This window comes from Ursus arctos, unplaced genomic scaffold (genome assembly GCF_023065955.2).
Source record: "Ursus arctos isolate Adak ecotype North America unplaced genomic scaffold, UrsArc2.0 scaffold_2, whole genome shotgun sequence".
In the NCBI taxonomy this organism is placed as follows: domain Eukaryota; kingdom Metazoa; phylum Chordata; class Mammalia; order Carnivora; family Ursidae; genus Ursus; species Ursus arctos.
Window position 1 is genome coordinate 41,823,861 of NW_026622874.1, and position 27,185 is coordinate 41,851,045.

General features: G+C 34.8%; 1 protein-coding gene across 5 annotated transcripts in view; it reads right to left on the reverse strand.

The window, feature by feature from the left end:
* CFH (complement factor H) overlaps window positions 1–27,185 on the reverse strand; it is a 135,018-nt gene that overhangs the window by 23,974 nt on the left and 83,859 nt on the right. For 4 of the 5 annotated variants that reach the window (XM_057315417.1, XM_057315416.1, XM_048225454.2 and 1 more), the window contains 8 exons: window positions 25,101–25,286; window positions 24,429–24,534; window positions 22,341–22,417; window positions 20,918–21,109; window positions 19,160–19,330; window positions 16,711–16,884; window positions 9,585–9,779; window positions 8,977–9,153 (listed from right to left, as the gene is read on the reverse strand). In XM_057315417.1, coding sequence (XP_057171400.1) covers window positions 8,977–9,153; window positions 9,585–9,779; window positions 16,711–16,884; window positions 19,160–19,330; window positions 20,918–21,109; window positions 22,341–22,417; window positions 24,429–24,534; window positions 25,101–25,286 — 1,278 coding nt within the window. The remainder of the gene's footprint in view (window positions 1–8,976; window positions 9,154–9,584; window positions 9,780–16,710; window positions 16,885–19,159; window positions 19,331–20,917; window positions 21,110–22,340; window positions 22,418–24,428; window positions 24,535–25,100; window positions 25,287–27,185) is intronic. The other variant, XM_057315419.1, reaches the window with a different exon arrangement.

A 27,185-nucleotide genomic window follows, 5' to 3' on the forward strand; every position in this document is an offset into this window, starting at 1 on the left:
AACAGGCATGAGGTGATAGTTCATTGTGGTTTTGATTTGCATATGCTGATGATTAGTGATTTTTGAGTACAAATTGGCCATTTGCATGTATTCTTCAGAAAAAATGTCTATTCAGATCTTTGCTCATTTTTTAATTGGATTGGATTTTTTTTGCTATTGAGCTGTCAATATATATGTGTATACACACACACACACACACACACACACACACACACCCTCCTCAGATCTATGGTTTGCAAATATTTTCTCCCATTCCATAGGTTGCCTTTTCACTTTGTTGATTTGCTGAGTAGAAGCTTTTTTATTTGATATAGTTTTATTTCAGCTTTTCTGTCTGTGCTTTGATGTCATATCCAAAAAATATCATTGCCAAGACCAATGTCAAGAAGATATTTCCCTATGTATCTTCTAGTACTTCTATAGTTTCAAGTCATATTTAAATCTTTAATTTGTCTAGAGTTACTTTTCATCAGTGGTTTAATATTGTGGTTTCCTTTTTTTTTTGCTTGTGGATATCCAGCTTTTCCAACACTAGTCACTGAAGACACTACTTTCCTCATGTGTATTCTTGGCACTGTTATCAAGTTTTAATTAAGGATATATGTATGAGTTTATTTCTGGCTTCTAATTTTATTCCATTGATCTGCCGATATGATATTGTTTTCATTTTAATCACTTTATGATATAGTTTGAAATCAGGAAGCATGATGCCTTCAGCTTTGCTCTTCTTTCTCAAGATTGCTTTGGCTCTTTGGGAGTCTTTGTGGTTCTGTGTAAATTTTAGGATTGTTTATTCTACTTTTGTGAAAAATGCCAGTGGGATCTTGACAAGAATTGTATCTATTGATCACTTTGGGTAGTATGCACATTTTAACAATATTAATTCTTCCAATCCATGAACATAGATTATGTTTCCATTTATTTATATCTTCTTTATTTTATCATTGTCTTATTGTTTTCAGAATACAAGTCTTTCATCTCCTTGGATAGATTTATTCCTAGGTATTTTATTATTTTTCATGCTATTGTAAATGGTATTGTGTTTTAAATTTCTCTTTCTGATAGTTCATTATTCATTACATAACAGATTTTTGTGTATTGATTTTGTATCCTGCAACTTTACTCACTTCATTTATTAATTCCAACAGGTTTTTGCGTGTGTGTGTGTGTGTGTGTGTGTGTGTGTGTGTGTGTGTGTGTTGTGTGGAGTCTTTAGGGTTTTCTCTATATGTGTCATCTACAGAGATAATTTTACTTCTTAATTTTTTATTTGGGTACCTTTTATTTCCCTTTGTTCAGCAGTGGGGAAAGTATGTATCCTTGTCTTTTTCCCAATCCTTGAGGAAAAGCTTTCTGCTTTTCACCATTAAATATGATGTTGGCTATGGGCTTCATCTTTATGGCCTTTATTATGTTGAGGTACATTTCCTCAACACCTAATTGCTGAGAGTTTTTATCATAAATGGATTGTGAATTGTGTCAAATGCTTTTTCTCTACTGGGATGATTATATGATTTTTACCCTTTGTATTGTTAATGGGGTTTATCACAGTACTGATTTGCATCTTGAGGCCCATCAATAAACCCGACTTCATTATGGCGTATGAATCTTTTACTATGCTGTTGAATTTAGTTTGCTAATATTTTGTTGGGCAGTTCTGTATCTATGTTTATCGGTGATACTGGCCTATAATTTTTTTTCTTATAGTGTCCTTGTCTAGCTTTGGTATTAAAGTAATGCTGATCTTGCAAAGTAGTTTCGGAAGTGCTCCCTGCCCTCAAAGTTTTGGAATGGTTTGAGAAGAATTGGTATTAATTCTTCTTTAAATTACTATGAAAACTTCTGGTCCCAGACTTTTCTTTGCAGAGGTATTTTAAATTATTGACTCAGTCTTGTTGCTTGTTATTGGTTTGTTCAGATTTTCTATTTCTTGAATGATTTTGTTTTGGCAAGTTTTGTATTTCTAGGAATTTATCCATTTCTTCTAGGTTATCCAATTTGCTGGTGTGTAATTGTTTATGCTTATCTCTTATGAACTTTTGTATTTCTGTGGCATCAGTTGAATGTCTTCACTTTCATTTCTCATTTTGTTTTATTTGATCTTTTCTCTTTTTTCTTAATCAGCTCTAAGTTTGTCAATTTTGTTTATCTTTTCCAAAAGGTAAGTATTAATTTTGTTGATTTGGGGGGCCTTTATTTCACATATTTCTTCTCTGATTTCTGTTATTTCATTGCTTCTGCTAATTTTAGGCTTAGTTTGTTCTTCTTTTTCTAGTTTGTTTTAATGTATAAAGTTGGTTGTATATTTGAAATCATTTCTTTTTCTTAGTGTAGGCATTTATCACTATAAACACCTCTCATAGAATTGCCTTTGTACATGAGGCATTTTCTTCTCTCTTGTTGCTTTTGAAATTCTCTCTTTGTCTTTGCAACGTGGTTAATAGGATATTTGTCCCTTGATGAATTCTGAGCCCTGATTGCTGTGCTCCAAGCTTTCCCCAGTTATGAAGATCACCTCATAGTCTGGATGTGGTGAGAAAGAAATGGGCCTTTTGGTCAGAGCATAGGAAGCCAGATATTAACTCACACATTCTTTCCCCCAGGGGAGAAGTTGCAGTCTGAGTGGGTCTCTCTTGGCATTGAATTGTGCCACTTTAGGGGAGGAGTGACTGAGATAATTGAAACTGTTCCTTTCACCCACTTCAACGCACCCACTCTTGGATCTTTTTGCTCTAATGGTGTGCTAAAACTTCTGCTAGATTCCCAGACTTCCGCAAAGATGCTCTGGTCTGTGGGTGATTGTCAAAACTGGTGTTCTTTGCCAGAAAGAATAGAAACTTGTATTCTGGCATCTTGCTGGTGTCACTCTATTCTTTTCTAGATTGAATGTATATATGTATGTCTGTATGTATTTAAGTTTTTATTTTAAATCCAGTTAGTTAACATACGGTGTTATATTAGTTTCAGGTGTATGATATAGTGATTCCACAATTCCATACATCACCCAGTGCTTATCATGACAAGCGCAATGCTTAATCCCCATCACCTATTTCACCCATCCCCCCTGCCCACTGCCACCTCTCCCCCCTCTGGTAACTATCACATTGTTTTTACAGTTAGAGTTGGTTTTTGTTGTTGTTTTTGGTTTTGGTTCGTATCTCTCTCTCTCACTTTTCCCCCCTTTACTCACATTTTTGGTTTCTTAAATTCTACATATGAGTGAGATCATATGGTATTTATCTTTCTCTGACTTATTTCATTTAAATTATAATCTCTATCTTCATCCATGTTGTTGCAAATGATAAGATTTTATTCTTTTTTATCGCTGAGTAATATTCCATTATATATATATACCACCTCTTCTTTATCCATTCATCAATCGACAGACACTTGGGCTGCTTCCCTATCTTTGCTAGTCTACATAATGCTTCTATAAACACAGGGGTGCTTGGATCCCTTTGAATTAGTGTTTTTGTTCTTTGAGTAAATACCCAGTAGAATGATTGCTGGGTCATACGGAAATTCTATTTTTAACTTTTTGAGGAACCTCCATACTGTTTTCCAGAGTGGGCGCACCAGTTTGCATTCCCACCAACAGTGCAAGAGGGTTCTCCTTTCTCCACATCCTTGTCAACACCTGTTGTTTCCTGTGTTATTGATTTTAGCCATTCTGACAGGTGTAAAGTGATATCTCATTGTAGTTTTGATTTCCATTTCCCTGATAATAAGTGATGATGAGTATCTTTTCATATGTCTGTTGGCCATCTATGTGTCTTCTTTGGAGAAATGTCTGTTCATGTCTTTTGCCCATTTTTAAATTGGATTATTTTGTTTTTAGGTGTTGAGTTTTAGAAGTTTGTTATATATTTTGGATACTAACCCCTTACTAGACATGTCATTTGGAAAAATCTTCTCCCAATCCAAAAGCTGACTTTTAGTTTTGTAGATTGTATCCCTTGCTGTGCAGAAGCTTTTTATTTTAATGAGGTCCCAATAGGTTTTTTTTTTTGTTTTTTGTTTTTTGCTTTTGTTTCCTTTGTTTCAGGGATCTATCTAGAAAGGTGCTGTGGTTGATGTCAGAGAAGTTACTGCTTGTGCTCTCTTCTAGGATTTCATTTAGGTCTTTCATTCATTTCTTTTTGTTGTCTAATTGCTGTGGCTAGGACTTCCAGTACTATATTGAATAAAAGTGGTGAGACATCCTTGTGTTGTTCTTCACCTTAGGGGAAAAGAAATCAGTTTTTCCCCATTATGGATGATGTTAGCTGTGGGTTTTTCATATGTGGCCTTTATTATGTTGAGGTATGTTCCCTCTAAACCTACTTTCTTGAGGATGTTTATCATGAATGGATGTTGTACTTTGTCAAATGCTTTTTCAGCATCTGTTGGAATGATCATATAGTTCTTATCCTTCTTTTTACTGATTTATTGATTGATTTGTAAATACTGAACCACCCTTGAAACCCAGGAATAAATCCCACTTGATTGTGGTGAATATATTTTTAAAATATTGTTGGATTCAGTTTGTTAGTATCTTTATGAATTTTTGTGTCTATGTGTCATTTTTGTGTCTTTTGTGTCATCAGAAATATTGACCTGTAATTCTCTTTTTTGTGGTGTCTTTATCTGGTTTTGGTATCAGGATAATGCTGGCCTCATGAAATAGATTTGGAAGCTTTTCTTCCTTTTCTTTTTTTTTTTGGAATAGTTTGAGAAGAATAGGTATTGGTACTTCCTTAAATGTTTGGTAGAGGGGTTCCTGTGTGGCTCAGTCAGTTAAGCATCGACTCTTGACTTCAGTTCAGGTCGTGGTCTCAGGGCCATGAGATCCAGCCCTAAGTGAGGCTCTGCACTCAGCAGGAAGTCTCCTTGGATTCTCTCTCTGCCCCTCCCTCTGCCCCTTCATCCCCACCCTCTCTCAAAATAAATAAATCTTTAAAAAAATGTTTGGTAGAGTTCACCTGTGAAGCCATCTGATCTTCAACTTTTGTTTATTGGGGTTTTTTGATTACTGATTCTTTTTTTTTTTTTTTCTGGTAATTGGTCTGTTCAAATTTTCTGTTTCTTCCTGTTTCAGTTTTGGTAGGTTTATGTTTCTAGGAATTTATCCATTTCTTCTAGGTTGTCCAATTTGTTGGCATGCAGTTTTTCAGAATATTCTCTTATAATTGTGTTTTTGTGGTTTTGGTTGTTATTTCTCCTCCCTCATTTGTGATTTTATTTATTTGTTTCCGTTTTCTTTTTGATAAATCTGACTAGGGGTTTATCAATTTTATCAATTTTTTTCTGAGAACCAGCTCCTGGTTTCATTTATCTGTTATTATTTTTCTAGTTTCTGTATCATTTATTTCTGCTCTCATCTTTATTATTTCCTTCCTTTTGCTGATTTTAGGTTTTGTTTCTTGTCGATTTTGTAGCTCCATTTGGTGTAAGGTTAAGTTGTTTATTTGACATTTTTCTTGCTTCTTGAGCTAGGCCTGTATTGCTATAAAATTCCCCCTTGGAATCAGTTTTGCTGCATCCCAAAGGTTTTGAACTGTTGTGTTTTCATTTTCAATCGTTTCCATGTACTTTTTAATTTCTTTTTTTTATTTTCTCATGACCCATTCAGTGTTTAGTGGCATATTACTTAACCTCCATGTATTTGTGGTCTTTCAGATTTTTTTCTTGTGGTTGACTTCTAGTTTTATAGCATTGTGGTCAGAAAAGATGCATGGCATGAACTTGATCTTTTTGAATCTGTTTAGTCTCATTTTGTGGCCTAATATGTGTTATAGTCTATGTGCACTTGAAAGGAGTGCGTATTCTGCTGTTTTAGGGTAGAATGTTCTGAATATATCTGTCAAATCCATCTGGTTCAGTGTGTCATTCAAAGCCATTGTTTCCTTGTTGATTTTCTGTTTAGATGATCTGTCCATTGATGTAAGTGGGGTGTTAAAGTCCCCTACTATTATTGTATTATTACTGATTGGATCCTTTATGTTTGTTATTAACAGTTTTATGTATTTGGGAGCTCCCATGTTGGGTGGATAAATATTTACCATTGTTACATCTTGTTGGATTATCCCCTTAGTTATTAAACATTGTCCTTCTTTGTCTTTTGTTACAGTCTTTGTTTTAACGTCTGTTTTGTCCAATGTAAGCATTGATACCCCAGCATTCTTTTGACATCCATTTGCATGATAAATGTTCTCCATCCCCTAACTTTCAATCTGCAGGTGACTTTTGTTCCAAAATGAATTTTGTAGGCAGCATATAGATGGGTCTTGTTTTATTCATTCTGTCAACTTATGTCTTTTGATTGGAGCATTTAGTCCATTTCCATTCAAAGAAATTATTGATAGATATGTATTTATTGCAACAAAACAGGTTGTTTCTGAAGATTTTCTCTGATCCTTTCTTGTCTTTCTCTCTTTTATGGTTTGCTGGTTTTCTTTAGGGACATATTAGATTTCTTTCTCTTTATTCTTTGCATATTATTAGTGGTTTTTGATATGTGGTTACCATTAGGTTTGTACATAACATCCTCTGCATATAGCAGTCTATATTAAGTTGATGGTCATGTAAGTTTGAACCCATTCTTTACTCCTGTCTTCCCCAGGTCTATGGTGTCATATTTTACATCCTTTTATTTTGTGAATTCCTTGACTGATTTTTTTAAACAGAAATATTCATTTTTACTGCTTTGTGTTTCCTACCTTCATACTGTCACTTTTGGCTTCTTTTTCTCACTAATAGTCCCCTTTAATATTTCTTGCAGGGCTGCTTTTGTGGTCATGAACTCCATTAATGTTTCTCTGAGAAACTGTTTATCTTTCCTTCTATTCTTAATAATCGTCTTGCTGGATAGAATATTCTTAGCTGCAGATTTTTCCCATTCAGTACTTTGAATTTATCATACCACTCTCTTCAACTTGGAAAATTTCTGCTGAAAATACCTTGGTAGCCTTATGGGTTTTCCCACATACGTTACTGGAATTTTGTTTGTTTTTTGTTTGTTTGTTTTGTTTTGTTTTTGTCTTTCTGCTTTTAAAATTTTTTCTATATCACTATGTTTTGCCAATTTAATTATAACATGCCTTGGTATGGGTCTGCTTTTGTTGATTTTTTGGGGTTCTCTATGCCTCCTGGATCTGGATATCTGTTTCCTTCCCCAGATTAGGGAAGTTTTCTGCTATTATATCTTCAAATAATTTTTCTGCCCCCCTGTTCCTCTTTTTTTTTTTTCTGGGACTTCTATAATATGAATGTTGTTGTGTTTGATGGAGTCACTGAGTTCCCTATGTCAATTCTCATTTTGCTTAATTCCTTTTTCTTGCTTTTGTTCAGCATGATTACTTTCCATTACTCTGTCTTATAAGTCATTAATTCATTCCTCTGCTTCTTCCAGCCTGCTGTTCATTCCATCAAGTGTGTTTCTCATTTTGTTTATTGAGCCCTTGATCTCTGCTATGTTACCCTTTATCTCTGTGTTAAAGTTCTCACTTATGGTTTTGACTTTTTTCTCCAGTCCAGTGAGTATCTTTATAATCATTACTTTAAATTATCTATCAGGCATCTTGCTAATATATATTTAACTGACATCTCTGGCTGTGGCCTTGTATTGTTCTTTCATTTGGGACAAATTCTTCTGTTTTCTCATTTCATCTAAATTTTTGTGCATGCTTCTTTGTTCAGAAAGTCAGCAACTTCTCCTGTTCTTGAGGGTAATGGGCTTATGAAGAAGAGGTTCTATAGTGCTCTGTAGTGTTGTGACCCCTGTTCCCCAGGGCCTGACACTTCAGGGAGTGTCTCCAATGTGTGGTGTATGCACACTGATGTTGTGTTCTGACTGCTTTATCCTTCAGGCCAGTCATCTGCAGAGGCCCTCTTTGCCTAGGTGTGCTCTGGTCTGTTTGTGAAATGAGACATCTTACCACCACTGCTGGAATCAAAGCTCACCAAAACTCCCAGGGTGGGAGATGTGAGGACTGTGTTTTGGGGTCTCCTGGGGGAGGAAGTTGGCTGCACTGGGACTTAGGCAAGCATGACCGGGAAGGGTGGAGCACAGGGAGGTGGGACTTGGTGCAAGAAAGTTAGGTAGTGAGTGCTGGCCCTGTGCTGGTTCCCACAGGTGGCTCCATGTTTATGCTGAAGAATGGGGGAGGGAAATGGCACCTGCCAGTTCCTTTGTTCCCAAAGGGATCTCTCTGTGAAAACTGCTTTTCTGCAACACACTCCTCAGTGTGAGCCCTGGGTTCTCTTCAGATTGCTCTTTCCAGCTGTATGTTCACAGACTGCTTGGCTGCCTTTTCTCCAAGCCCCAATGCCCATTTGAGCTGTCACAGAGGCAAGCACACTGACCTTTAAAACCCTAGGCTTTAAACCCCACTGGTTGTAAGAATTATGAAATTTGGTCCCTCTCACTTTCCAAGACAATTGTTATGGTGATTCATTTTTCCCATGTGCTCCCTTCTGTGTTAGTCTGTCTCTTGCCTTTCTCTGTGACCATGGCTCTCTCCCCACCCTAGTGGCCACAATCTCTTTCTCTCAAACTGTGTCTCTGTACATCTTACTTCTTCGATGTGGCCTCTTCTCAACCTTTAGTTGTGGAATTTGTTCTGCCAGTCTTCAGGTCAATTTCTGGGGTATTTAGGATGATCTGATGGTTATCTAGGTGTATTCATTGGACGAGGCAAGCCAATGTTCCTCCTACTCCACTGCCATCTTCTTCCCTTCACTGCCGTGTAACTGTCTTATTTCGGTTTCTTCTTTGTGTTTCTTTTACTGTTTTCTTGACTAATACCTACCACTAGACATTTATTTTGCTATATATGTATCAAGAAATTTGTATATCCACTCATACATACTGGGAAAAATAAAGCTAAGTATATCCATTGGCAGAAATAAGAAAGTTGATTTAACATTTTGCTACTGTTAATATAGATGAGGGTTAGAAAGCCATAAATATACTGGGATCTCAGATCATTTACTTACTGAGAGGAATGCATTCGGGAGGAGGGAACCAGTCATTCTCTGTACATGTCATTACAGTCTGCTCATTTTGAAGACTGTGACCAGAATTGCATTTAACTGGCACAGATTCACCTTGGAAATATGTTTGTCCTTGCCTCGGATAATCTCCATTTTTCAAATAATTGAAAATACATCGTCCTAAAAATCATAAAAATGATGAACAAAAAATTTTAAAAACCCATAAATTCAGTCAAAATGTAAATTAAACCTATTTGTACACTATTTAAACTATAATGCTTAAGTATCCAAAAATAACACGTAACTTAAGAAAAACTAAAACTACTACTGAATGTGTACAAAAAAAATCAATATTCAATATTATTTATCTTCAGTTTTTATAATTAAAATAGTATGAATGTTATAGGTATTTTTGAAAAGCTTCTATCTTTAGCTCTAATGTGATTTTTATGAAGAGCTCCTCCTAAAGGAAAAACCTATTTTGGTCTTTTTGCTCATAAAAATTATCTGTTGGCCTTATTTTTGTCAGACAAGGCTTAATTGTACTCATGTGTTTTCCCCCCACTAATTGAAATGTTTACACATATACAATTATAAAAAGATTTACTTACTCTGGCATGGTACTTTTGGGTTCCATCCTTCGTGTGTGCAAGTAATGTACTGCCAGTAACTTCGTGAAGGAGTCACAAAATTGGAATCACAGGAATAGTAATAATATTTCCCTATAGCTACTGGAAAGTATGGTCTATATCTATTTTCATCGTACAAACGTCCATGTTTTATTTCTGGAAAATCACAAGGCTTCACTTGCAATACAAACAAAGAAACAAAAACAGTATAAATAATGTTTTACCTTAATAAAAAAATAAAACTAGAAATGAATTGTTTCATTGGTGATTATATCCTCTTATTAGCATAATTTCGCTCATTGCAACAGGGTTTCTAGGACAAGAAAAGTTATAAAATTCAGATGACAGGGATATGTGATGAAATTATTGCTAATGAAGTTAAAATTATATCTTGTGGGTCACATGATACATAAACTTGTACAAAAACTCTTGAGGAATAAAAGTGCACAGACCTATTAATGAAGTCTTCTTGAGTTTGTATATCCTAGCCCTGGTTGATTAAATGAGCATCTTGGTTGAGAGATGAAAGTAATGATTTTATTGCTCAGATCATCTATGTTCTTTTCCTTTCTTTTCTGTTCTCAACAGAAATCAGAGCCCTGGGTTTTCTTCTCAAACCAACTCAATGTAGGGAGATAGTGGGATTTTTTGTAGCATAACATTCATTAATTTATTTTTCTATTTATTGTAAATAGTGTGAGAAATATAGAGAAACAAAAAATTTTTCCATTCACCACATTATACAGAAAAATAATATTCTTATTAACACCTGAAACCAGTCATTCAGGCAAGTTTTCCTCTTTTTAATCAGAGAAATGGACTAAGAATATTTCTTAATATCCAAATTAATCAAGATTATGGTAAACATTTGATTGTTATTACTAATTTTAATTGGAGAATGAGATATTTAAAAATATGTCATACATATGCCATAATATATATGACATATATATATGAAGTATTTTTAAATGTCATACATAATATGTCATACTATATATTGTATATTTGACACATATGATATATGTATCATATATAATGTGACATTTATGTCATAGTATGTATATATCATGTACACGAGGTGTTTAAAAATATGTCATATTTACATAATATGTCATATATATCATATATAGGAGTGCTTTCAAACATGTCATATAAGTCATAACATGTATATTTTAGAATAAAAGTGAAATTTGATGCCTTCATAGTTTGATTATTTTTAAACACCAAACTGTCCTATTTTTATTGAGGTATAATGTAATTATATTTTTTGAGTTATTCTTATATATTGAATATTTTTGATATATATGTTTAAGAGTTCTGTTGTTTAAACACATTTATATATAATATTTTCTAGAAAAACTTTCCCTTTCTGTTGGATGATTTAGAGAAAATCTAGTACTTTTAATACCAGACTAATATTAGAGTTTTTTTCATAAAATGATTCAATTGCAAGAAATCTTGTGCAACACATGAACAAAAGTTCCAACACACACACACAAGTATTCATTATCATCTTCATCTTATTTAAGTTCGCTGATCCATTTTCCTTTTTGTTTGATTAGAGAAATTTTCCAGTAGTTTCTGCAGACTTGTTATATGGATTATACAACTTGAATCCTTGCATATACTGTTTTTCCTTAATAAAGATTGTTTAAAAAGATTTTACATATTTATTTGAGAGAGAGAACATGCACACAAGGTGTGGGAGGGACAGAGAGACAGTAGTCTCCCTGCTAAGCAGGACCCCAGGATCATGACCTAAGCCAAAGTCAGATGCTTAAACAACTGAGCCATCGAGGTGCCCCTTTAATACAGATTTGTAAATGATACCTTCTCTAAGTATAAATTCTTGGCCTACAGTTCATAGCTCTTAATGATAGATTCCCCCCCCCTTTCTTTAAGCTTCCAATGTTGAGATTAAAATGCTCATTTACATCGAAAACCGGGGATGTACTGTATGGTGACTAACATAATATAATAAAAAATCATTATTAATTAAAAAAAAAAAAAAAAAAAAATAAAATGCTCATTTACTCTTATTCTTGTAAGTAACCTTCTAGGGTTTTTTTTCTCCTACTAATTTTTAAGATTCAAATTATTTTCTCCTTACCCTTGAATGAATTTCATCATGATACATCAAGTTGTGTGTCATTTAACAATAATTCTACCATAGACAAGCTTCAGTCTCTGGATTTGCAAGAACCGAGTCTTAAACAACTCAATTAAATTGTGAAATTGTAAAGGAGAGATTTGAATCCTGGTGGTCTGATTTCAGAAGAACTATGGCTATCTACCCATTATGGTGTTTCAAAGGATATCAACGAAAGAAAACAGCCTACTACGATTTCTTTTCAAAAGGTATACAAAGGGGATAAAATTAAAAGTAGGTATTATTATTATGACAGGCTTGAACCTCTTTACTATCTTCCTGTTTTCGGGGCACATTTAGGTATGTTTTTATACTCTAACAAGATCATCTCTGAAGGAAATATAATATATCACTTATAGTCTGATCAGCACTGAGATTGGGAAGATTTAGAACAGTATCATTCTACCTTACACGTCTATCAATGTAGGTTGTTACTGGTGGTTCTGTCATAGTTTTGACTCAAACTAATCTCAAAATTGATTAAAATATTTACTAATTTTTTTAAAGGTAGGCTCCACACCCAGCGTAGGGTCCAACATGGGGTTTGAACTCACGACCCTGAAATCAAACCTGAGCTGAAATCAAGAGTCAGATGCTTAACCAAATGAGGCCCCCCAGGCACCCCAAATATTCACTAATTAAAAAAAAATATTTCTAATCTGTCTGTACTTGTACAGCTGATTCCTTTGACCTAAGTCCAGGATCTTACAGTTATCACTACTAAATGTCATGGTATTAGATTCAACCTAGCCCATAAGATTCTTTTTGAAGAATGAATCTGTACTAATGCAGATTCACTATCATTATCCCGAGTAATTCCACTTGTGAATTTGTACTGTTTCCCCTAATCCAATGAAACTACATGACAACAGAAATGAGTAATGAAATAGGCCTAAGAACAAAGTCCTGAATCTGACACTTAGGTAAGGTTATTTAATGAAATTACCAACTCTCTCATAAACCATCTAACTGGTCAATTTCCCCATCTTGTCCACAAGAACTTCATAAGGTCCCTTGTGGAATAACCTTGCTGAGGTCCAGATATAGTTGGACGGATCTACCATTTCCATAAGTGAACCATAAACATGATTAAATATTTTTCTTATGGAAGTGATTCAAGATGGAGATGTAGGAGATCCTGAACACACCTCTACCCTTGAACACACTGAATCTACAGTTACATGTGGAATAATTTTGACTGAACTGCCCTTCCCCTGCCAAACTAGCTGAGTGATTCCTATTGGTCTATCTTCATAACTGAGGCCTGAAAGGCAGGCTTCGAATTAAACTAAGGGCCAACTGTAATCCTCCCAGAGACTGCTAGAGACCACAGTTCTCTCTTTGCTGCACTCCAGAGTGCTGGTACCTCCTAGAAGAGAGATCATACACACATCTGGTGTCCAGTTTTTGCATCTGGTGCCCTGGCTTTTGTGATTGCTGCCCAGATATTGGCCCTTGATTGCCTGCCCTTGGTGGCCAGCAGGGTTTGTATTCATGAACTCAAATAGATGGTGGCAGAGAAAGAAACAGTTCTTAACTGGCTATCATTCTATTGCTCAGTTCAGAAGGAGCAGACAGAAATGCCCATCTCCATGTCTTTCCCTGAAAGAGGTATATTTGCATACATTAAACATTGTTGCCTGAGGACCTGGCTTCCAATCAGCCTGAATGTAGGTGCTGACTGAGATTCTCCCCTTTGGGACACTGGCCAGGTCTTGACCCACTCTCAGCTACTGGGAGCCACTAAAAATAAAGTAGAGTGATTGGACAATCACAAGGCTTAAGAGATAACCAAAAACCAAGGCAGGGCTAAACAATAATGGTCATCTCCTAAGTGAGGTCATTCCTTCAAGATTAGGAGTGGTGGCTGTTTTATCTAATGCACAGAAACCAACACAGAGAATCAAGGAAAATAAAGAAACAGAGGAATATATTCAAAATGAAAGAACAAGATAAAACCTCAGAAAAAGCCTATCATAAAATGAAAATAAGTGATTTACCTGATAAAGACTTCAAAATAATGGTTATAAAGATGCTCACTAAGCTTGGGAGAAGAGTGGATAAATATAGTGAGAATTTCAACAAAGAGATAGAACATATAAGAAAGTACCAAGTAGAAATCACAGAGCTGAGGAATACAATAATTGTACTGAAAAATACAGTAAAAAGTTTCAATAGCAGACTAGAGGAAGCAGAAGAAAGGATCGGGAACAGGGTAGTGGAAGGCCAACTTTGATCCTTCCTGAAATGATAGGGAAGAGAAGATAGTGGAACCCCCCGAATCAAAGCAGCAAAAAGAAAAAGGAATACAAAAGAGTAAAGATGGGGACTGACGGGACAACATCAGTAGACCAACATTCACACTATAAGAGTCCCAGAAGAAGAAGAGAGAAAGGGACAGAAAACTTATTTGAAGAAATAGGGACTGAACATTTCCCTAATCTGGGGAAGGAAATAGACATACAGATCCAGGAAACCTACAGAGTTGCAAATAAGATGAACTCAAAGAAACCCACACCAATACACATTATAGTTAAACTATCAAAAGTTAAAGACATGGAGAAAATCTCAAAAGCAACAAGAGAAAACCAACTTGCTACATAGAGAGATTAAAAAGTTTCCCAGACAAGCAAAGCTAAAGTAGTTAATCACCACTATATTAGCATTATAAGAACTGTTATAGGGAATTCTTTAGGTTGAGGCAAAAGGGTGCTAATTATTAACAGGAAAACATATAAATGTATAAATCTCATTGGTAAAGACAAATATATGGTAAAATTCAGAATAATGTTCTAAGGGTTGATCACTTACAAAGTTAGTAAGAAGGTAAAGAGACAAAAGTAGTAAAAATAAGAATAACTATGATAATTTATTAAAGGATGCACAAAACATGTAAATTGTGACATCAAAAATATAGACATGGGGGAGGAAGATGTTAGAGCTTTAGAACACAATCAAACTTAAGTTCTTTTCAAGTTAAAGTAGACTACTGTAAATATAAGTTGTTTTATGTACGTCTTGTGGTAATCACAAAGTGAAAACCTTTGGTAGGTGTGCAGAAGTTTAAGACAAATGAATCTAAGCATACTACTACAGAAAATAATAAAATCACAAAGGCATAAAGCATGAGAAGAAGAAAGGACCGGAGGAATTACAAAACAGTGGGAAAACAAATAACAAAATGGTAATAAGCACACACCTATAAATAACTACTTTAAATGTAAATGTACTAAATACTCTAATCAAAAGATAGAGCATGGCTGAATAGATTTTTAAAAAAAGGACCCATCTGTATGCTGCCTATAAGAGGCTCAGTTCAGATGTAAGGACACACAGACTGAAAGTGAGGGGATAGAAAAAAGATATTCCATGGGGCGCCTGGGTGGCGCAGTCGTTAAGCGTCTGTCTTCAGCTCAGTGTGTGATCCCAGCGTTCTGGGATCGAGCCCCACATCAGGCTCCTCTGCTGGGAGCCTGCTTCTTCCTCTCCCACTCCCCCTGCTTGTGTTCCCTCTCTCTCTGGCTGTCTCTGTCAAATGAATAAATAAGATCTTTAAAAAAAAAAAAAAGAAAGGAAAAAGAAAAAGATAGTCCATGCAAATGAAAGCCAGACAAAAAAATAAATAAATAAAAAGAAAAAAAAAGAAAACACTAGTGTGCTATACTTATATCAGACAAAATAGACTTTAAAGCAAAGACTGTAATAAAAGACAAAAATGGTCATTACATTGAGGAGCTCATCCCACGAGAGGCTATAATACTTGTAAATTTTAAGCAGTCAACATAGGAGCACTTAAAATGTTAAGCAAATATTAACAGAAATAAAGGGAGAAATAGCAATACAATAATTCTTACTCCCTCTTTCATCAATCAATAGATCATTCAGACAGAAAATTAATCAGGAGATACTGACATGAAGTGACATGTTAGACCAAATGGACTTAACAGACATACACAGAACATCCATCTAGAACTATCAGAATACAAACTCTTATCAAGTACACATGGAACATTCTTCAGGATAGACATATGTTATATCAAAAAACAAGTCTTAATAATATTAAGAAGATTGAAATCACATCAAATATCTTTTCTGATTATATATAATTATATATAATCAGAAATGATTATATATCTATATATAATCAGAAGTGAAAGAGGAGACATACAATTGATATCTGAGAAATATAAAGGCTCATAAGAGACTACTATGAACAATTATACACCAATGAATTGGACAACATAGAATAGATAGATAAATTCCCAGAAATATACAACCTACCAAGACTGAATCGTGAAGAAATAAAAAATCTGAAAGACCAATTACTAGTCTGGAGATTAAATCAGTAATCAAAAACCTCCCAACAAACAAAAGTCCAAGACCAGATGGCTTCACTGGTGAATTATACCAACATTTAAGGAAGGATTAATGTTAATCCTTTTCTAACTCTTCAAAAATATAGAAGAGGAGGGAACACTTCCATAGTCATTTCATGTGGCCAGAGTTACCCTGATACCAAAACCAGAGAAAGACACCACAAGAGAAGAAAATTACAGGCCAATACTTGAAAAACATAGGTGTAAAAATCTTCAACAAAATATTAGCAAACTGAATTCAACAATACATTAAAAGGATAATACACTTTGATCAAGTGGATTCATTTCAGGGATGCAAGGATGGTTCAACACCCACAAATCAATGTGATAAACCACATTAACAAAACGAAGGATAAAAATCATATGATCATCTTAATAGATGCACAAAAAGCATTTGATAAAATTCAAGAACTTTTATGATGAAACTCTTAACAAAGTGGGTGTAGAGGGAACATATCCCAATGTATAAAGCCTATATATGACCAACACACACCAACTTTATATTCAATAGTGAAAAGCTTGTTTGTTTAAGAGACAGTAATTTCAGAATTAAGAAGTAAGTCAAGATATGAATGGAACTTACAAGTACATCTTGGAGGAGGTTGCCAGCCTTTGCTAGTACATGTTGCAGTATTTACATGGGTTGCAGGATAATAGTCATTTCTACAGTAATATGTGATTTCATCTCCAGTTCTGTATTGGACGGCTTTAGGTCTGTAGTCACCATTTGGAATATAAGGAGAAGCACATGCTACTTCTGAAAAGAAAAAAAAAAAAAAGGACATGTGGATAATGTAGAAATCACTACCCATTAAAATAATCAAGTACATAAAAATAAAGGAACTGGATATTATTTTTTTGTCCCTATCACAGCACAAAAATGGGATTAAAATGAGTATAGTCTCATATCTTCCCACCATATCATTCATGTCCCACCACTATTATCTCTCATATGATATATTTGTGCTCCCTGGACTCGAATCCTCTTTCTCCAGGGCTATCGCATATATCATGATATTCCATATGTGGCAATAAATTCATGACATATTGCTTCAACTATTCTTTCCAACTATTCTTCAACTTCCTTGGCATTTGTGGTTCTCATTGGGACTGTTTACAAATATTCCAAGTCTCTTCTTTCCAGACACTTAGATTGCATATCCCTACCCATTTGAAGTAGACATAGCCCTATGATTTGCATAGGACAATGAAATTAGTGTAAAGTAACATGTTTCCCTTCAGGGAGGAAGTTTTAAAAGCCATTTTGTGATTTTTTATGTTCTCTTCTCCATAGCTGCAGTGATTAAGAAAAGCCATGGAAAGATGATGTCTCTATCCCTTGATTCTTACAGTTAATATAATGAGCAGAGTCCCTTCAGACCTACATTGGAAGTGAGCATAAATAGGAAATAAAATTGACCTTATGTCAAAGTAAAATTGAATTCAGATTCCAAAGTCTTACTTTGAAGTAGGTAACTTCATTGAAACCTGAAATGATGATTTATTCTAATGTTTATACAGGACAAGGGGACTGATACAAAATAAGTGGTTTATAAGTTATATTTTGATAACTGGATGGATAACTTTATCTAAATATTCAAGTGGGGTTCTGGAAGTAAAACATATGGCAGAAGTTAATGCCAGAGGACTTGTGCACCCACGTTATGTAGGAACCATGAATGCCATGAAGACAAACAGCTGGACTTCACACGTCATCAGCTGAACATGGATCTAATGCGAGTGATCATTGTTCTGTGTTCATTAACCTCTTTCTAAAATATTTTCTTAATAATGTCTGAAAGTGGAGGTCACTCAATTGTAGGAGGATATATTTTCCAAGGAGCTATTTGTGGACTCAAACTTTTTTTTTTTTTTTTTGGCAGAGGAGAGGGTGCCTGGCTGGCTCAGTCAGTAGAGCATGTGACACTAGATATCAGGGCTGTGAGTTCAAGCACCATGTTGGGTGTAGAGCTTACTTAAAATTTAAAAAAGTCAACCAAATTTTTTTTTAAAAGAATAAAATCGACTCAAAAGCTAACTCTAGTTATTGTAAAAGAGGATCATTAAACAAGGTTTATACATGTAATTATGAATCACATATTAAAAGTTCAGAGGGCTTCTAAGAGTTCAACTCTTCTTACCATCTCCCCACCCACCATGGCTCACAGTATGACAATATCTGTAAAACTCACCCTTTGAGAAAGGCACTTGACCTCTGATTTCATGTATGTTAGCCCTTGTTACTTGTTTCACTCACTGCTACTGCCCTCAACAGAAGCTGATTCACTCTTTTCCACAAATGTTTGCAATTATCTCAACACAGTTATTACCATGCTATAGCTGTATCTTCTTGTTATGCTTCTAATGATATGATTTCTTAAACTCAACTGTCTACATTCTCTCTTTTTGGTCATGATAGTTTGAAAACATCTCTCTAAGTAGAACACAATATTTCAGACATAATTGTGGTGGGCACCAAACACAGTTAAGATGGATTCTAGCTCTGTACAACATCCTTCCATTATGAAGTCTAAAAGAGTTTTGTTTTTTTTCCCCAGCATCATCACTGTTGATTCGTCTTAGGTCTGTGGTTAATGAAATCTCCAGTTACTTCCACTTAATTCCATTGTCAATGGAAGGTTTCCTCATCTGGGATTAATATAATTTACTTTTTATAGCTAAATGCTATATAAGAGCAATCTGGGAAGTGTAGATACCTGGGAATTAGGAAGCCTATTACAACACTGGCTCTGCTCTAGACTTGTTTTTGACCACAGACCAACTGTTTAATGAGCTATTGAATGCTTCTGGTTCTTTTATGTCTATCTTCAGAATGAGAGAAGTATACTAATTGATCTCAAAATGGGCCTTGCACACAAAATGTTAAGTATATTGTCTTTATAATAGTTGATTCTTGTAAACATTAATACTCCATTGTGAGAAAAAATAAACTGCTTAACTGTAAGGAGTATATGAATGAAACAATTTATAAAATATACAGCAAAATATATAGAAAAGAAATATAACATTACCTCTACATGAAGGAGTTGGAGTCCATCCAAATTTAGTACATACGGCATCTCCTCTATCAGTGTATTCATAACCCTTGTTACATTGATATTGAAGTCGTTCATTTTCCTTGTAAATTTGCTTCTGAGATGTAGGACGTCCATTTACAATTTCTGGCTCTTGGCAGGAAATTTCTAAATATAAGGGATTAAATTCCAAAATGTATGTTATATATTAGAGGGCCTTCTCTGAGACATAGTTATATTAAAGACACAAATTCTGTTTCTATCAGGTAAATCAGGCAACCAAACAAAAATTCTAACACCGTTGAAAAGAACTGACTTGTTTTTGCGGCATCACTATCCATTCAAATTATCTGTCTAAAAAAAAAAACAAAACAAAAACTGGCCATCATCTTTGACCCCATCTTCTCTCAAACATTTCTCCCTGGGATTACAGCAACAATAATTAGTTTCCCAAATCCAATTCTCCCATCTTTCTAATCTGTTTTCCTGTTTGTAACTTCAGGGCCTTTTTTTCTTGTCCCTTCATTGTTCCATTTAAAATCCTCCAGCGATTCCCAATTCAGTCTGAATAAAAGCCAAATTCTTCAGCATGACATGTAGCACCTTAGAACTCTGTACTGGCCTATCTTCAATCTGTCACTGAGTTGCGACCTTGTATTTGTACCTTCCTCTCCATGTGTTCCCGTGACTGGTATACTATTCCCCTCCTCAACTTCACTTGAAAAATATGCATTAGTTATTCCACGAAAGTTTCACTAACCACAGAAATTTAGTCTTAAGAAGGAAACCCCATCTGTGAACCTCTAGAACATACAGTATTTGTTGTGCTGAAATAAATATGTTTACCATTACTGACTTGAGGAGCTAAATTTGTTCAAAAGAGTTTTTAAGAAGAGGAATGCTTTTCCCTGCATCTCACTGTTGGATAGACTAGACTGAAGAAAGTGAAAATAACCAAGAGATCTTAGATAATGTTAAAAAATATATATGGCAGAAATTTCTGTTGCACAAGTCCAGTAAAATGAAGTATGGCACTTTTAAATAAATTGACCATAATGTTTCATTACAAAAGCCCCAATAATCAGACTGGTCATGATGTACTGGTTAGCAGCATTATAACTAAAGAAATTTTGACTTACAGTTTACTATAGAACTTTTTTTAAAAGGCAAAAATTTATTTAGTGGATGCAATTCAGTTCCACACACTTATCTAAACTCACAGCGTATATATAAAACAGGACCCTTTTCTAGAAGTATTATTCAAGCACAGAAGGTCATCATGATTCATCAGTGGAAATAAATAATGAAATTTTCACTTTTCAAGTTAAAAGAAAGCCTATTCTATAGGCCAACATTAAAACTTGCAGCAGAAATGCTATTTGAGCCATGAAAACCAATCATAATTTAATTACAGTTAAGACCATGGGCTTTGGTTTCAGGCACCGAGGTCTGAATCTTAACTCTACCATTTATGCCATGATAATCTAGGTCATGAGATTTAACTTTTTTTTGCACCACAGTTTCCTTGATTATAAAATAGAGCAGAAAATAGAGCATAAATCACAAACATTTTGAAGGTAAAATGGAATGATGCATGTAAAGAACTTGGATCAATTACTGGCAAATAGTAAGTGCTCGATAAATGTTAGTTATTAGTATTATTCATATTCTTTAGGAGGCACAGTATTTGAAAATGCATATTTTCATGAGAAAAACTAAAATCATCCAATCACATGAACAGTAAGTGTATCTTACCCACACATTTTGGTGCTTCTCCACTCCAAACACCATTTGTTGAGCAATGGATTTCTGCAGGCCCATCAAGCTTGAAGCCTGAATTACACTGAAAACGTACTACTTGTCCAAAAGTATAGTCTTGGTCTAGTTCCAACGCAGTACTGCTAAGTCTCCCATTCTCTGGTTCTGTCACTGGTAAACACTTAACAACTGAAAAAAAATAATAAATGTAACTTTTCCTAATAGAATTTGACAACTTTATTATGAAAGTATGTATACATTCACATATATGGATAAAATCATAAGCAAAGTTAGATTGGGGAAATTAATTTTTTAAAAGAAACATTTGATAAAACTGTTGGATATAAGGGCTAGTAAGTTAAAAAAAACCAATAAGCTTATCTCTCATTCTTTTCCTATGAGAGTGGACAAAGAAAATGAGTGATCACATTTCTTCTTCCTCCTCCTTCCCCCTTCCTCCTGTCCCGCTTCCTCTCCCCTCCTCCTTCACTTCCTCCTCTTCCCCCTCCTCCTCCTTCTTCTCCTTCTTCCTCTTCTTCTCCTCCTTCTCTTCCTCCTCATCCACCTCCTCCTTCTTCTTCTTTTCTCCTCTACTTCCTCCTCTTCCACCTTGTTCCTCTTCCTCCTCCTTCCTCCCTCTCTCCCTTCCTCTGTCACTCCTCCTTCCCTCTCCCTCTCTACTTTTTCCTCATCATGGAACTAAGACTATTCTGATTTATCTCTCTTATTTCCATGATGACTAGAGATTGGGATTACTAGCTCAAAATCTGGAAACAGGGCCTACATTTTCTCATTCTTACTCTTTGCTTTATGGGTCAGTAAGAAAAAGCAGAGCTCTTCCTTACTTCCTGTCTCTTTTCAGTGAGACTAAGACCACAGGAAAATCTCCCTTGCCACACTAGAGGGCAGAAATGTCTAAATCATGTTCTTCACTTCAGCTGTTACTGGAGATCCTTGCACTTGGGTGGTTATTGGGTGAGAATTTCTTCTTCTTTTTTTTTTAATAACTTTTTATTATGTTATGTTAGTCACCACACAGTATATCCTTAGTTTTTGATGTAATGTTCCATGATTCATTATTTGCGTATAATGCGGTGAGAATATCTTCATTAATAAAGCTGAAATTCTGATACTTGTGTTTTTTCTAGTGGTTAGAACCCTTTCCTTCTGGGTTCTAATACTCTGAATACTTTGAATATTAGATCAGATGAGCCTGTACTCATATTTGGTTAATGAAACACAAAATAATGCAGTAATAAAAAGTCTAGATATCCATTCTGTACTATATTAGAAGCCACAAAAATACTTTAAGTAAAAAATATTTAATTACAAATTTTAAGGAAACTTTGATGTAAGACATCTCAAAAAATCTTGATATTTTAAATATTTGAATATGTTGGTAAATCAATTTTACATGTACCTTCACAAAGAGGAATATCATTGGTCCATCCATCTGGTTCACACTCACGGAAATTAATCCTACCTAGCAATTGATACCTGAAAAACAAAAATAACAGAGTGGTGAGCTAATATGTATTTATATGCAATTTTGATAACATTCCGAATGTCTCGAAACTCCATTTCAGAGAAAATTAACAGCATATGCATTTCCTTCCTTCCTTCCTTCCTTCCTTCCTTCCTTCCTTCCTTCCTTCCTTCCTTCCTTCCCTCCCTCCTTCCTTCTTTCCCTCCTTCCTTCCCTCCCTCCTTCCTCCCTTCCATCTTCCCTCCCTCCCTCCTTTTCTCTTTCTTTTCCTTTTTCTTTCTTTCTTTTTCTTTCTTGCTTTCTTGCTTTCTTGCTTTCTTTTTCTTAAATTTCTTTCTCTGTTTTTTAAATTTTTTTTCATTCTTTCTTAAGCTTCTTTCTTACTTAGGAAAGAGCCTCAAGTCCTCAGGCACATGGACTTGGAATAGCCGTAATCCTTGGTTCACAACACAAACTCATTATGATTTTGTGCACAATATCCTTTTATTTTTTCATTGAGTCAGTCAATTAGTTACACTTAACAATGTTATAACCTTCTTGAACCCAAACCCAAACCAAAAAGATGGTAATAATCAAGAGCTAACAATATGTTACCCTTCCTCCAGTCTTGTTCCATACTCCTGCCCTCCACAATTATATTTTTGGAACATTTTGGACTTTTTACATAATCAAGGATAGCAGTAGCCCAAATTTCTTAGCATGAGGTTAATTTTTTATTTTAAATTTTTATTATTTTTAATTAATTAATTTTTCCAGAGTGCATTCATCGAGTCAGGTCTGCATATATAACCCATTCAATGTCAAATTTATCTAACTGTCATAACCCATCAAGCCCATCCTTAAAATCTAAAATGCTCTACTCGAATGACAGTTCCCTGGGACAGATGCAAAATATGCAATCATTACCAGAGGCTTTAGATCAAGGCAAAGCATCCTTCTTAATATTACAGTGAATGGCTAGAGGTAAAAAGCTTTTTCTCAAAAACAAAATAATGGGCAGCATTTTGATAACCACAAGAGAGATAATTTTGAAAACAGAACTTTCATAAATCTCTAAATTACATTGTGTTGCCTCAAATAAAGAAATAATTGAGACAAGAATAAGAATCAATTTGTAATTTATTTTTTTAAAAAAAGATTATTTATTCATTTGAGAGAGAGTGAGAGGGGGGTTGCAGAGAGGAAAGGAGCAGCAGACTCCCCGTTGAGCAGGAAGCCCCCTCCGGGCTCCATCCCAGGACCCTACAATCATGACCTGAGCAGCAGGCAGACATTTAACTGGCTAAGCCACCCAGGAGCCCCCAGTTTGTAATTTCTTGATCCTATTTATATTTATGTGGCATAAAATTGAAATGACATTGGTTTTCTCATATATGAAACTTTCTTCGAAATAATTTTTTGACTTGGCTGGGAATAACAGAAATAAAGAACACTGAGGAGGTATCATAGTGTTAAGATTAGCCATGAAAATCCAGTATGTGGTTAGAGAACGAAGAGTCAATGATTATGAATGTAGTAGCATTTTTGGTCCACGTGATAAGAATAATTTGTAGACCACGGAAACTTAAAAAATGGTAGTTACTATTATTTCAGTATAAAATATTTGCTTCTCCTAAATTTTATAAGCTTTTATTAAAGGAGGTGCCATAGGTAATCTGATTTTGTTACCATTCCCACTGTCCCTGACATACTGAACTCCCATATACTCTGCACATAATAGAATGTAATCAGGACTTGTTGGAATAAACCTTTATTTATATGTATACTATTTCCCAGCCCTCCTATAACTACACTCTACCAGAGTAATTATAATTCATTTCAATTTTTCAGTGTCGAGGGGATAATTTGGTATTCAAATATCATCATTTCCATTATGGCTTAATTTTTCAGACTACTTGTATCGTACTTATAAAAATGCTCATAGAAAAATAAAGCAACCTTAAAAATACTAATTAGTACAGTTCCTATTTACTACCTAAATTATAACTGTCCCAATTATAAATCGCTTTTAATATTACATACCCCTCATCACATGTGTAAACAACCTTTGCACCATACACAAACTCATTTCCTCTTTCAAGGTGAAAAGAACCAAAACGAATATCTCCAGGATGTCCACAGGGCCTTTCTAAAACGCAAAAGAATGATATTATTATGTAACACAGGGAAACACATTTTATGTAGGAGTTCAAGGAAAATGACATTCGATATTATATCAGAGGACATAACTGAAGATGTGCAAAGGTGAAAAATGTCAATTATCCTTTTAAAATTAAATTTATCTGTATGGTTGGGTTTTTTTAATTTTAGATTACAACTCCTTATTAAGAATAGTGATGGGGGCGCCTGGGTGGCACAGTCGTTAAGCGTCTGCTTTCGGCTCAGGGCGTGCTCCCGGCGTTATGGGATCGAGCCCCACATCAGGCCCCTCCACTATGAGCCTGCTTCTTCCTCTCCCACTCCCCCTGCTTGTGTTCCCTCTCTAGCTGGCTGTCTCTATCTCTGTCAAATAAATAAATAAAATCTTAAAAAAAAATTGAAGTTCTACATTAAAAAAAAGAATAGTGATGGCATATGATTTTGTATTTAAATCACAGTTGTGCTATAATTCAACTAATATTGTTACAATATCAAACATTCAGTATTTTCATAGCTAAAGTTTTCACAAATTTCACAAATGTATGAATTATTTACCCCGACATATCCTCAATGGATTAAGAGACTCCCATTCTCCATTCTTGCATTCCATTATAATAGCTCCAAGAGTTCTAAATCCAGGTCGGCATTTATATGTAGCCCGAGTGCCCTCTGGATATGTTTGGTCAGGCCAGGCACCTGACAAAATTTCAGTTTGTTTTCTTGGAGGGGGTCCTTTGCAATCTATAAACAATAAAAACAAAGTAAGTCCTTAAAGTGCTTATTTAAATTGTTTTTAAATATAAAACAATATGTTTCGGTTATTTTTGCTTTTAAAAATACTTATGCTGTTACAGGTCCATCCAAAAGTATGTCTTAAAATATATAAAATATATTTTTTACCTTACAGAAATTGAATCAACATAAATTTGTAAAAATAACTTTCCATAGAAATAGTTTTCCTTTACTATATGTTTTAGCCAAAATATTGATTCTGTTTATTATTTTATCACTACATTAGACCTAAGAATAAATTGGGAAGCCATAAGTGCATGTCACTGCATGAAGATTATGGAACAACAGAGACATCATTGTAGAAAGCTGAAAGTTACTTATCCTTTGGGGATGCAAGTACAACACACACAAAAGTCATCAAAGGTGAGATAATTGACAATATCTGCCAGCTGGAATTTATGTACAAATGGAAAGTTTTAAAATGAACTAAGGGAACAGTTGCTATCTCTGACCTCTTAGCCAGGGAATATGGGGGAGATATCATATTATTCTTAACTGCTGCACTGCATTCTGCTATTCACTCATTGATTTGGAAAATGCTTGCTAGGCAGTATTCTAAGTTCTGTAGAAAAAACAATAAATTTTAAAAGAGACAAAGTTCCTGGTCTTAAGTATTTCTGCTCTACTAGGGAAGTTAGTCATTAAATAAGTAATTACATAAATGTATGATATGCATTCTATTTAAAAAAATAAAGCATGGCAAGATGACACAAACTTGAATGGGAACATCCCAAATACGATGCAATAAACAGAACATTCCTGCAGCAAATTGGAAAAACAACAAACTTGTGCGTGCATGCATGTGTGTGTGTGTGTGTGTGTGTGTGTCTGTGTGTGTATTGAAAGGAACTGGAAATTGTGAGGAGAAAAAGGATTAAATGAACTAAACCAAAGTGGGAAGGGCCTGTTTTATGCAAACATACAGTTTTTGGCCATTTCTTATCTGGTCGTGTTTGCCAACTCTGGGTATGGATTGAAGATCAGGCTTTGCCTGAGTGGAGGAATGTGATGAGGAAAAGAAAAATGGGACCAACTTTTGGAGGCATGTCTAACATGAAAAATTTGGTTGGAATCCCTTCAGAATGAGGGTGCTCTGCTGGAGCCTAAGTAGTTTCTTAAGAGTGGAGTTAAAGTTCCTATAGTCTCTTAGAAAAAGTCCCAATAAGAAAAGGATCTTGCTTCAAATACACAACTGTATCCTCATCAAGACAGTTGACATATTTAAAAGTCACTTGGGGTGAGATTTAAGAGCAGAGGTCAAAACATCAGAAAAACACGATAAATCTCTCAGAGTGTTCTGGGATGGAGGAAGAAGAGACCAACCAGGTACTTGATAAAAAGCCAAGAAGGTCTTTACCTTGAGACTTTTGAAACCAGAAGTGGACTGACTCAAAATAGAAGTGCAACTCAAACCCATTTGAGTTTGTTTCTTGATTAGATCAAGAAAGAGCAAACACTTGTCAATGGGAGGTAAATCATATAAACATTATCATACATTTATTTCATATGAAATGTATGGCTTTAGATAAAAAACTGGAAGACACATAAAGAAGCAAAAAAAATGTGATCAAGAAATGAAACAAAAAATAAATGGCTCATAGAAGCAGACACTCAGATCCAGATGTTGGAATTAGTGTCAAGTTTCTTTAAAATAGCTGTTTTAAGTGCATTAAAGGAAATATAGGAAACTAATAGATGAAATGAGTAAAAAGACAAAGATATTCAAAAGAAAATTGATGCTATAAAAATAATCATGTGTTTTGCTAAAATTACAAAATAAATATCCAAAATAAAGATGCACTGGATGATTGAGTTGTGGAGTTAAGAGCCAAATGCAGATAGCAGAAC